Source organism: Sphaeramia orbicularis, chromosome 14, assembly GCF_902148855.1.
Source record: "Sphaeramia orbicularis chromosome 14, fSphaOr1.1, whole genome shotgun sequence".
NCBI classification, from domain to species: domain Eukaryota; kingdom Metazoa; phylum Chordata; class Actinopteri; order Kurtiformes; family Apogonidae; genus Sphaeramia; species Sphaeramia orbicularis.
In genome coordinates, this window is record NC_043970.1 from 9482506 (window position 1) to 9496044 (window position 13539).

Below are 13539 nucleotides of genomic sequence, written 5' to 3' on the forward strand. Positions count from 1 at the left end.
TGACTTAAGATGGTAGAAATGTTTTAATCTGATGCTACACAAAAACTAATAATGCACCAAGGAAAACGTTTTGGCTAACCTTTGCATTGTCCAAGGCTGATTAAAAAAAAAAAAAAAAACAGTGTCAAGTACAAAGTATTTGTACTTATTTACTTCCCACCCCTAGTATTACACCACTCAGAAGGACCAGAAAAGCACTTCAGCTTGAATTCTTTTACAAGTTTTTGATGCTATTAGGCTACCATATAATTTTTCATGCACAAGTTCTACTTGTAATAAGATATGTTTGCATCTGTATCTGTACTGTTACTTAAGCAGTAGATCTGAAATGGCTGCTTCTTCAGATCTGTATGTATGATAAAGGATAATCCAGATGAGTGTGTGGACCACAGGCTGCAGTTCACAGCTCTGCCGCTGAGTGTCGTTGTTTTTGAAAAGCGCTTTAAACCTCTCTTCCGGTCCACCTCTCAGACAGAAACCTGCTTCTTTGACTCGACTGCTGAGTGGAAACATGTCTGCCCTGGACGTGAAGGATTTTATTCAACAAAATAGAGCTTTGGCAGAGCAGATAGAAACGTTTCGAGGCTACTGGGAGAGTGACAAACACTGGGAGGCGCGGAGGGAGTTCATCCTACGGAACATCAACGACTTTGAGTTCCCGCAGCTGGACCAGCTCCTATCTATGTCCATGGTCTGGGCCAACAACGTCTTCCTCGGCTGTCGGTATGCAGTTTTTGTTAATGCTAAACTTCAGAACCTCTTCCTTGAAGCGTGCTCATGTTCGTGCGCTCGACTTTAAAGACATGTAAGACTCCTCTGCTAATGTATTGTTTCCTCAGCTCACGTGAAACAAACATTTGTGCAGCTCTGGTGTGAATATTATTGCAGATTAAAGTTATGTTGTGCTCACTACTGCCCCCTGTGTCCGTAGAAAATGAGCAATCCTTTTTTTTCATGGGCACAAAGCAATTTGCAGAAGAAGAATGGGAAAAGGTCACAGATATGTTAAAGAGAAGAACAATAGGAGTCATGGTGGAATGATGAAACAGACATTTTTAAAATATCTGAAGCAAAATAAAAAGATTGAGACATCTTGAAGTGTAATGAATAGGCTATAGAGAAACAGAATTAAAAAAATAACAGCAAATCTTTCTGAATAATAGCAGCACTAGGGGCCAAGGCAAGAGACGTTTAAAACGGCAAGGACTTAGATATACAAGAATAAAATTTTTTGGCTTTTTTTGTTCATATTTTCAATATATTGTAGTGATTCTTAGTATTTGACAAAATCACATGTAAACAAATTAAAGGAGAGGTTGGTGTTCTTCCACTTACAACAGTGAATATGATATTTACCAAAAATAATAACAAGGTTTACAATATTTTTGATATTTATATCCAATGAATCCATATAATAGATAATATCATTGAAAGTAAAGGTCGGAATGTTGTCTACAGGGTGGGGAAGCAAAATTTACAATGAACATTTAGTTGTTTTTTCTTAGCAGGCACTACGTCAATTGTTTTGAAACCAAACATATATTGATGTCATAATCATACCTAACACTACTATCCATACCTTTTCAGAAACTTTTGCCCATATGAGTAATCAGGAAAGCAAACGTCAAAGAGTGTGTGATTTGCTGAATGCACTCATCACACCAAAGGAGATTTCAAAAATAGTTGGAGTGTCCATAAAGACTGTTTATAATGTAAAGAAGAGAATGACTATGAGCAAAACTATTACGAGAAAGTCTGGAAGATACTCTTAAAGAAGAATGGGAGAAGTTGTCACCCGAATATTTGAGGAACACTTGCGTAAGTTTCAGGAAGCGTGTGAAGGCAGTTATTGAGAAAGAAGGAGGACACATAGAATAAAAACATTTTCTATTATGTAAATTTTCTTGTGGCAAATAAATTCTCATGACTTTCAAAAAACTAATTAGTCATACACTGTCTTTCAATCCCTGCCTCAAAATATTGTAAATTTTGCTTCCCCGCCCTGTATTTTTAGGGACAACAAACTGTGGATATCAATCCAAAATGTATTGCTGTGTCAACAATTAAAAAACAAATGTTCAGTGGTTTCAGCTTCAGAGGAACAAAAAACCACAGGGATCCACATCAAATTTAAATCTTTTGAGCAAAAAATCATTTGCAGAGTATATCAACCATGCAATTTTGAAATGGGTTTCCTTGACTTTGGGAGTGACAGGACACCAATAATAAATAAAACATTTTTTTTCTCGGGGTGGTTTCGATGTTGTTTTGTAAATCAACTGTGTTAAAGTCCCCAAAGTTTTTTTTTTTGTTTTTGTTTAAAAGCTAGACAGATAGCTTTTTTTGTTGCACCGTCTATCTAACAAATCAGCTTCATCAACTTTCAAGCAAGGTAAGAAGGGGACATATAATGGGCAACACATATCACGTTGGACTATTTGAAGCAATGATGTTGGAATCGCTTAAAGATTTAACATATTCTTTTCTTGTGCTATGTATTTCCTAGTGAATTCTTCATATGATAACAAATGTCTTTCTGTGTTTAATAAATCAAAAACAAATGTTAAACCATTATGTAACCATTCATCTTTAAAAACTGACTTTCTATTAATAGTAATGAATCCGTTGTTCCATAAAATAGTGTTGTGTGGGGAGAAGTTGGGGGTCAGTATCATTTTGCAAGTTCAATGCTTGTTTGTGGAAGTTAGATAGCTTTATAGGTATTTTTTGCACTTCAAAATCACATTTCAGTAAGAAGTCAATGCCTCCAGCTTTGTTGAATAAATTATTCGGAATGTGATACCACATGGAATGGGGCTGGGAAAGACAGTCATTCAACCACTTCATCCCCAGAGATGCGATAACTGATTCAAATTCCATGGCTTTTAATCCCCCTTTATGAAAATCTATGGCAAGTTGAGTTTTACGAACATAGTGAGCTTTACTTTTCCAGATAAATTTAAATATTATGGAGTTAGATGTTGTGATTATTTCTGAAGATGTAAGAGTGGCATGGATGAAGAAATCTGAAGAAGTCTTCGGCTTTGGATAAAAGAATCCAGCCCAATAGAGAGAGGCCTCTTGTGAGCCAGTGATTTAATAATTTCTGTTTTTCTCTCATTCTTGGAATAATATTTAAATCAATTCTTTTAGTTGCATTTTTTGTAATTATAATTACAAGATATTTAACTACTTCTTTCACTGGGATATTGGCTATACTGTGAACATCACTGATATGAACAGCATTTTTTGAGGTTCAGTGATAGACCAGATGCTTTAGTAGAAAAGGTTAATTTTGCTAATTGCTTTGGCAACCATATCCTGTCCATTTAAAAATGTTACCGTGTCATAAGCAAATGGACTAATTTTAAATTCTCTCTCTAATATTTTGATACCCTGAATATCCTTTGAGTTTTCCAGGTGTATAGCCATTACCTATGCCACAAGAATAAATAATAGGGGGCTTATTGGGCAACCCTGTCAGATGCCTTTTTTTCACCGTAAATCTTTGCAAGATCCCACTGCGAGCTGTCATTCAGCGCATGTCGATACGCTCATCTTTCTACATAAAAACATGCAGTGCAGTGAGCGGTAGTGATGCGCGGATCAGCAGACCCAGGTCGGGTTGGTGCGGGTCCAAAGAATGTTGCTTTATTTGGAGAGAGGGTCAAAAAATTCCACAAAGCGAGTTAAAAACAAAAAAAAAAAAAAAACACCCATGCATCACTAGTGCAAGGCCAAGACTGAAGGAAAAAGACGACTGAGTAGGATTACTAAACTGACTGTGATCTAGAAAAACTATGGTCTAAGTAATGTTCTGTGAACCATGCAAGCACCACCAATATTGAATAATAGTTTGGACCGCCAGTGTGTTTGAATTATTTGGTTAATTTATTTCATGAAGACAACGCGCTCTTTTCTCTAACTGTGCTGTGTGCAATGCTGTGTGTCTTGGCTGCTGCTGTCGTAACCTTTTCCCACTTTTTGTTGTTCACTTAAATTTAACAGAAAATTCAAGGTGTTAGCCTATGTTTTGTTTTGGTTAAATGTCTGAGAAGGACTGTTGATGCTTGTGTCTTTCCAGTATTTTATTCAGCTCTTTACTGTACATTGTTAATGTTCCAGTGAACGTTAGTACAAGTTGCTCATTGTTGAACGGCTGTGTGTCTGTGGTGTTCCTCCGCTGTCAATGTGATGACGTCGACTCGACTTCGACTTTATTGACAAATAAGTCGATCTGAAAAAATCTGGAGTCACTAATGCCCTAGTTTATACCATGGAAATGGTTACAGATATCAATATAGTTACTAATGAGAACTAATAGGTAGTTGTATATGGACTTAAATTGAAGTTGTTGACTTGTCCTCCAGTGAAAGTACCACCCACTTCTATTGGGAGATTGATCTCCTGCATCAAGACCACATGACTAACATAGCTGCAGAACCTGATAACCTTGCAAATTCAACTTGTACATTACAACTTACAGATCACAGTGGATCTACAAATACACAAAACATTTAGTAACAGGCAGAATATTGTTAAAATTGCACTTAATTTTGTTAAGACATTTCAGGTTGTTCATATTTGTTCGGGTTATTCACAATTTATTGTGAAAGGATAGTGTGTAAATGTGAACATTTTCATGTAATTGTACTTTTTCCACTAAAACAAATAGAAAAATTTGGAGTTGTCATTATTTATAGGTTATTGTAATAATATTTTACTGGTCTGACACACTTGAGATCATATTCTGTATGTGGATTGTGGAACCTGAACTAAAATGATTTTAACATCCTTGATTGTTAATATCTTCAGTGTAATTTTTGCATTTCACAAATTCATTCCATGGGCCTGATTGGACCCTTGAGCGGGACAGTTTTGGCCCATGGGCTTTTATGTTTGATACCCCTGCTCTAATCCCAACCTGCTTTCTGTCTGGTCATGCAGCTACAGTGCTGAGCTCTTGGACAAAGTAAAGGAAATGGCAGAGGGCATCGTAGTGGAGGATGCGCCAGTTTTCAAGACAAGAGATGAGATTGTTAAGAAGCAGCAGGTAAGTCTGGACACACACGTATGTATGTAATGTATTATATAGTGGCAGAAGAAAAACCCTGAATATGTCATCCTCTCTCCCCACAGGGCCGATAATGTGCTCAGATCACCAACTCATCACTAATCCGTCGTCAAATGAACAGACTGCTTTGAATGTACTGGATGATGGTTTTACAGTCTTTAGTCATCGACAGCAACCCCAGTACAGCGATGCTTCTCTGGAGGACCATTTCCTCAGGATTTTTACATTTTAAGGACTTTTGTGTAGTTGTTTTTCTACTTTTTTTATGAACTACAGTGAAGATGAGGCTGAATCTTGCCAGAATTAAGAAACACCATCTCCCGTAGACAGAATAGGGTCATTCCATGGCAATTCAACCAATAGATTTCCAGTTCTGGGAAATCTATAATTATTCTGTCTGAACCATCATGCAGTTCCACACCCTAGTTCAAATATCTCCAGTATTATCATAACTTGTGCAATAATCAATGCCATTATACTGTTAAAAATGCCATTTACACCTACGTTTGTATACAATTTGAAGAAAATATAGTCATGCAGTAAAAAAAATATTAAAAATAGAACCAGTTCTATCCCATAGCTAAAAGTTTGTGCACAACATCTTGAAACATATATGAAGACATGGTAAAAATTTCTAAGTTTTCATTAACTGGCTACATGGTAATTTGGGTGCTCAAATGAAGAGTATTTTTGTGGAAAAATTGAAATCGACCAATTTTATCCATTGCCTCACAGCAACACTTTTCATTGAAATGTAGTCTTTTTGCAGTAGATTGTTGCATCTTGACAATAAGAATCCATGCAAAAAAAAATTAGGTCTCTACATTCATCCATTATGGCACAGTGCAAGCCTGAAGAGAGAGGACATTTTGAAGAATTAGCCTTTTCGCCTGATTTCAAGGCCTCATGGACCAAACATGAAGGCACCTACAATTATTTTGATGCAAAATATGGTCTTTTCAGGGGGATTTCACCCCAGACCGTAAGTTTCAGCAGTGTGGCTTGAATACCTCAAGAGATATAGCGTCTCAAAGCTGGCCGAAAAGCAAATTTGCAAAATTAAAAAAAAAAAAAAAATTCAAAGGACTGTATCTCCTAAACTATTACAGATATGACATTAAAATTTTGGATGTGTTTGTTTATCTGGTAGGTGAACAAGTGTGAATTTTTTCAGAATTTTCTGAGGGGTCATGTGGGGCACTTTCTGAAATCTGGTTGATTTGGGATGGAATGACCCAATAGAGGATCTTTTTTTTTTTTTTAACTTTTTTTCCCATTTTTACCTTAACAACAAAATGATCATGGATCTTAATAAATCCTTGTAAATGTTATTGTGGATCCAAGATTTATTTTTACTGTCACACAAAGCCCATGTTTATAAAATTCTGTAAGGCTAAAATATGGCCATAAAATCCTGAAAAAATAGGATATACTGGGTTTCCTTCTTTTTTACATAAATTTGACCAATATTCTTCCAATATTTACGAAATAGCACAAAGATACATGAATTGATTAGGTAAATTTTACCAATAATAGTTTTTTTTTTTTTTTTTTTTTTTAAACAGCAGTTTTAATTAAATAGTCTTGATAAAAATGGAACAAAACATATTCACCCTCTGCTTTTTGCATCAGTGCTTGGAAGTTCATGTTAAGTGAATTAAGCTAAGTTCAATGTTAAGGTTTTACAGCAAAAGGTTCCAATCAGGACCATGGGATGAATTTGTGAAATACAAAAATTACACTGAAGATATTAACAACTAGAAGCACTCGGAGAGCGCAGACCTCCGCCAAGGCTGATCAGTGGCCCCCCCTGTGGGCCCCCCCCACGCCAAGGAGGTTATGTTTTTGCCAGGGTTTGTTTGTTTGTTTGTTTGTCTGTCTGTTTGTCTGTCTGTTCGTGTGCAACATAACTCAAAAAGTTATGGACAGATTTTGATGAAATTTTCAGGGTTTGTTGGAAATGGGCCCCCCCGTGGGCCCCCCCACCCCCGATCACCACCAAAATGTAATAATTTCTTCCTTATCCCATTTCCAACAAACCCTGAAAATTTCATCAAAATCTGTCCATAACTTTTTGAGTTATGTTGCACACTAATGGACAGACAAACAGACAAGACAGACAAACAAACAAACAAACAAACCCTGGCAAAAACATAACCTCCTTGGCGGAGGTAATCAAGACTGTTAAAATCATTTTAGTTCAGGTTCCACATACAGACCAATATGATCTAAAGTGGGTTAGACCAAATACCACCATAATGACCTATTAATAATGACAAGTCAAATTTTTTTTGCTTTGTTGTGGAGTAAAAAAGTTAATTACATTCACAAAAAATTGTGTTAACCTGAACAAATATGAACGTGAAATCTCGCAAATAGGGGCAATTTTAACAACATGCCTGTTTCTACATTTGTGTATTTGTAGATTCACTATGATCTGTAAGTTGTAATGCACATGTGTGAATGATAAACTGATCATTAAAATTGCTCTTATTTTTCTCAAGAAATTTCAGGTTGTTTATGCTGTTCACATTTTTAAAGAATAGTTTGTTAATGTAAAGATTTTCATAACGTAATTTTACTTTTTTCATTATTGTTATATTTGTACGCCCTACTTAAGATCATATTGGGCTGTATGTGGCCCCTGAACTAAAATGAGTTTGACACCCCTGTTTCACAGGGATCAGACATCTGAACCCAATATTTACTTTACCTAGGAACGAACAACACAGACTAAAGTTAATTGTCATGTTTATTAACGGCCTTCATACTTGCTGTTTAAGTGACATATTGTCAGCTGTTGTAATGGAAAAACCACCCTGTTTTATCTGCATTTACATCTGTCCAATACATACACAGTGCAAAAATATAAACGCCCCATATACAATAGATAGATAGATAGATAACTTTATTGTCTGTTCCAAGTAAAAACAGAAATAGTTTTGTATTTGATGGTGAGGAAGTTGAACCAGGTTGAGGTGTTCTAGGTGAGGATGGATTCGATGAGTGATTTGTAAACAACGGTTAAAATGTCTTTGCTGATGTTAAAGGATCTGAGCTTCCTGAGCAGGTGGAGAGGCTGTTGTGCCTTTTTGTGTAACATGAGACGTGTGGCTCAAAATGAGGTCATGATGTCTTATAATTGTAAAACATGGTTAATTGTCTTGATTTGCAAACAAATTTTGTGTCCATCTTTGTGAATGAGCACTTGCTTACTACACTTGCTACTCAGACACTTCTTATACTGGGGACAATAAAAGGACACCTCAAAATCACCATGACACAGATGCCGCAAATCATGTGAGTACGTACCATTGGTATGCTTGATGCAGATACGGTGCCCTCGGAGACGAGTGGAATAACATTCCATAGGCCACACATATCAACCTCATCAACTTGATGAGAAGATGATGTGTCTCCCAACAGCATGGGTGTCAAACATACGGACTGTGTTGCAAAACCAGCCAGCCAAAAGGTCCAATCCAGCCTGTGGGATAATATTTGTGAAATACAAAAATTACACTGCAGATATTAACAGTCATTTTAGTTTAGGTTCCACATTCCACCCAATTCAGTCTCTATAGGTCAGTCAGTAAAATACTGTCATAACCTATAAATAATGAAAACTACATTTTTTTCTCTGTTTTAGTGTAAAAAAAAGTATAATAAAAGTAAAATAACATCAAAATGGTTAAATTTACAAATTATCCTTTCACAAAAAATTTGAATAACATGAGCAAATATGAACAACCTGAAATGTCTTAAGAGAAGTAAGTGTAATTTTGACAGTATTCTGTCTGTTACTAAATGTTTTGCGTATTTGTAGATCTACTATAAGTTGTAATGCATGTGTAAATAATAACCTGAGACATAATTTTGTAAAAATTGCACTAATTTTTCTTAATAAATTCCTTTTTTGTTTTCAAAGTTACTCATGTTATTCACATTATTTTAAGGATAGTTTGTAGATATAAACATTTTCATAATGTAATTTAACTTTTTTCATTCTAACACATAGACAAAAGTTTGGATTTGACCTTATTTATATATTATCTTATTACTATTTTACTGGTCCAGCCCACTTCAGTGTGACAGCCCTGCTCTACAGGAAGCCAATAAAGGCCACAAGAAATTGAGTGGTGATTTCTTTCAACCGGCCCCCACCATGTCCACATGAATGTCCCTGAATGCCAGACACCACTATCGTGCTCTAAAGGACAGTAATCTGTACCACACTGATCAACAAAAAAACTGTGTATTATTAAATATATTGTGCAACACATAATAGGATGAATTTGCAAAGTGTAAAAATTACACTGAAGACATTAAAAGTCAAGGATGTCAAACTCATTTTCCAGGTTCCACATACAGAACAATGTGATCTCAATTAAAATAATAGCATAATAACCTATAAATAATGACAACTACAAATTTTCTTCTTGGTTTAATGTAAAAAAACAAAAACAAAACAACAACAAAAAACATTACACTATGAAAATATTTACAAACTGTCCTTTAACAATAAAATCTGAATATCCAGAACAAATATGAACAACCTTCAATGTCCAAAAGAAAAATATATTGTAAAGTGCAATACTAACAATATTCTGCGTGTTACTAAATATTTTGTGTATTTGTAGATCCACTGTGACCTGTAAGTTGTGGTAATAAGCTGAGATCTAATATTGTAGAAATTGTTCTTATTTTAGTTCCAAACTCCAAAATTTTAACAATATTCTGCCTATTACCAAATGTTTGTGTAATATTGAGTGTAATGTACATGTATAAATGATCATTTGAGACATAATTTTAAAATTACACTTATTTTTCTGGTGAAATTTCAGTTTTTCAGGTTATTCACATCTTTTTTGTGAAGTGATAGTTTGTAAATGGAAATATTTTCATAATTTTATGTTTTTGTTTTTTTTCTAAACCAAGGAGAAAAACTTGAAGTTGTCATTATGAAGTTGTCATTATTTATAGGCTATTATATTATTACTTTACTTGTCCGGCCCACTGGAGATCAAATTGGTCTGAATATGGCCCCTGAAAGAAAATGAGTTTGACATCCCTGACGTGAATGGAAGTACTCCAATGAAGTTTGTTCATTACTTAATAACTTAAAGACAGATGATCCAAGAGTCAAAGATGTACTTGACTGACCAGAGATGTAGGTGTTATGTGTCAGGGATAGACTTCTGAAATATTTAGAAGCCATGGAGTTTTTGAGGAAAAAAGTTTTACCAAAGTTCTTCCCAATATTCATACTTTTTGAGTGATGTAACATATAATTTCCCACTACAAGTTGGAAATATAAAATTATACTCAGTTAAAAGTATTTACATTTATGATGTACTTTTATGATGAAATATATTTCATATTGAAATTCATAGATTTTATCATTTGTAACACATTTTTGTAAGCTGGCAGCACATTAAACTTGGGTCTCCTTCTGAAAAAGTCTGGGAAATAAGAAATATTTCCACAAACTGATACAGAAAACACTAATACCTGGATTTTCTTGCTGCCACCAGCAACTAAAACCATCTACTAATCTAAACTGTTTAATACCTGTCAATCCAGTAATCCTGTCACTACTTGCACATAACTGGTGTAAAATGCAGTTTGTCATCTTTTCATGGCCATCAAATATGACCCATTTGGATACACAGAGGCTCTGTAGTTACCATGGAAATACCGTCATCTTCTGCAGCGTTGATTCACCAGTAAAACCCATGGTGTTTGAGAAATGACAGTGGATGGGCACACTTGCCTTTAAATTCAGTTATTCATGTTTGCTGAAAAAGTCACCTTTTCCTTCAGTTTTGATAGAATAACCTTTGAATTTACGGAGTTTTTATAAGTATCTACACTGAACAAAAATATAAACGCACCACTTTTGTTTTTGCTCCCATTTTTCATGAGCTGAACTCAAAGATCTAAAACTTTTTCTGTGTACACAAAAGGCCTATTTCTCTCAAATATTGTTCATAAATTTGTCTAAATCTGTGTTAGTGAGCACTTCTCCTTTGTCCTTTGCTGAGATAATCCATCCACCTCACAGGTGTGGCATATCAAGATGCTGATTAGTCAGCAGGATTATTGCACAGGTGTGACTTAGGCTGGCCACAATAAAAGGCCACTCTAAAATGTGCAGTTTTACTGTATCGGGTGGTCCAGGGGGGTCAGAAAACCAGTCAGTATTTGGTGTGACCACCATTTTCCTCGCACAGTCTTTTTCATGAATTCTCTGAAACAGCTTTGGAGATGGCTTATGGTAGAGAAATGAACATTCAATTCACAGGCAAAAGCTCTGGTGGAGATTCCTGAAGTCAGCATGCCAATTGCATATTCCCTCAAAACTTGTGACATCTGTGGTATTGTGCTGTGTGATAAAACTGCACATTTTGGAGTGGCCTTTTATTGTGGCCAGCCTAAGTCACACCTGTGCAAAAATCATGCTGTCTAATCAGCATCTTGATATGCCACACCTGTGAGGTGGATGGATTATCTCAGCAAAGAAGAGGTGTTCACTAACACATTTAAACAGATTTGTGAACAATATTTGAGAGAAATAAACCTTGTGTGTACACAGAAAAAGTTTTAGATCTTTGAGTTCAGCTCATGAAAAATGGGAGCAAAAACAAAAGTGGTGCGTTTATATTTTTGTTCAGTGTAAATTAAGTATAGGAAATTAAATACAGGAAAATACATGGTCTACAGTGAAAAAGGCAGAATTCTGAGGATAATATAAAATATCAGTATTTATATATTTTAAAAATTTAAACGGTACTACTGTGTTACTGTGCATACAGTAAAACCTGTGAAATTTGATAAATGACAGTGGATGGTTTTTCCATTCAGTTATTGATATCTTTGCTGAAAAAAACAAACACTTTTTCTTCAGTTTTCTGTTTTCATATAACCTTTGAAATTTACTCTGGAGTTTTCTTGAACATCTGCATGATCAGTGAAATAAATATAGCAAAATACATGGTTTACACTGAAAAAATGGGGGGGGGGGGGGGGGGGGGGGTAATGTTATAATAAATGGTGATACATCATAAGGTTAGAGAGAAACAATCATTTGGGAACTACCACAAAAGTAGCACTGGGTCTTTGAGCTAATAAACAGAAACATACCTGTTTGTTCCAACCCTGAAAAACAAAGGACGGAATCCAAGCTCAGTATGTCTCAAAGTCTGAAAAATGTGTTTTATTATGTTTATACAGCATATTGTTATAAGTATACATCATTTTTTTTTTTTTGTTTTAATTCACAAAATTTTATAACATATCCCTTCTGCTTATTAGGTGAAATAAATCACTAACCACGATATGACCTTTCTCATCTATGAAAAAGAAGAGCTTTGTGTTTTCAGGTGAATGCTTCCCATGGATTATTTTGCTGTAAGAGGACAGTTAAAGCCATGGATTTGTACTTGTCTTTGTGTGTCTTATTAGTCGGGTACCACATAAAACAAAAAAACAAAAAAATGACAGAAACAGGTGTGAAAACAAGCTTGGCTGTTGGAAAATGGGGGGGGGGGGGTTAATAGTTTTAAATGTTCAGCGTGTGGTATTTGTTGATATCTAGTGGTGAAATTGCAGGTCGGATTTAACTGAATACCCTCCCACTTCCACTCCACTAATTCTTTGATTTGTTTATTCTGGGTGTTCTAATCGAGAGGCTAGTGACTCTGGTCCATATTCAGATAGAGTAGGTGACAAACACTGGATGTTACCTGCCACAAAAGAGAAAAAAAAAAAACAACAACCCACAACTCACATTCTAAGGGAGCAAAAACACAATTCTTATTTTCATCTGAACTCAAAACTATGATTATCTTCCATTTCTGAAATAAGACCTCCCTAAATCTCACACACTGGCCCTTAAACCTCATTTATGAACTGGAAATAAGCTAAAGCCAAACAAAAGCTGACCTCTCGAGTATTTTCTACCACCTAGAACCTTTCTTTTTCCATATTTCTGAGTTTCTACCCTTTATTCAACTCCTCCAAAAAGTACAAATATGATTAACCCATAAAGACCCAATGCTACTTTTGTGCCAGTTCCCAAATGAATTTTTGTCTATTTTTAACCTTTCTTAAGTAATTTATTACCATTTATTCTAATATGCTCAGTATTTTGCATTAAGTAAAAATCGGGTATTTTCCTATATTTAAATTCACTGATCATGTAAGATGTTCATAAAAGCTCAGACTTAAGTACAGGGTTATTGTATCAAAAAATAGAGAAAACTGAAGAAAAAGTGACATTTGCAGTAAATTACATCATTAACTAAACATAAAAACAAGTGTCTTCATCCCCCGTCATTTGTCAAACTCCATAGGTTTGACTGGTGAATCAATGTTGTAGGGTGTTCCCATATTCACTACGGAGCCTCTGAACGTCCAAATGGGTCATATCTGATGATCATGAAAAGATGACAAACTGCATTTTA

At 35.2% G+C, this 13539-nt stretch overlaps 1 protein-coding gene across 1 annotated transcript; it reads left to right on the top strand.

Annotated features, from left to right (window-relative positions):
• The first annotated feature begins 464 nt into the window (after positions 1 to 464).
• cdkn2aipnl (CDKN2A interacting protein N-terminal like) lies at positions 465 to 5529 on the top strand. The gene is made up of 3 exons (XM_030153279.1): positions 465 to 723; positions 4948 to 5053; positions 5140 to 5529. Exons 1-3 carry the CDS (start codon positions 512 to 514, stop codon positions 5146 to 5148), a joined length of 327 nt encoding a protein of 108 aa, XP_030009139.1. The 5' UTR covers positions 465 to 511; the 3' UTR covers positions 5149 to 5529.
• The last annotated feature ends 8010 nt before the right edge of the window (positions 5530 to 13539 follow it).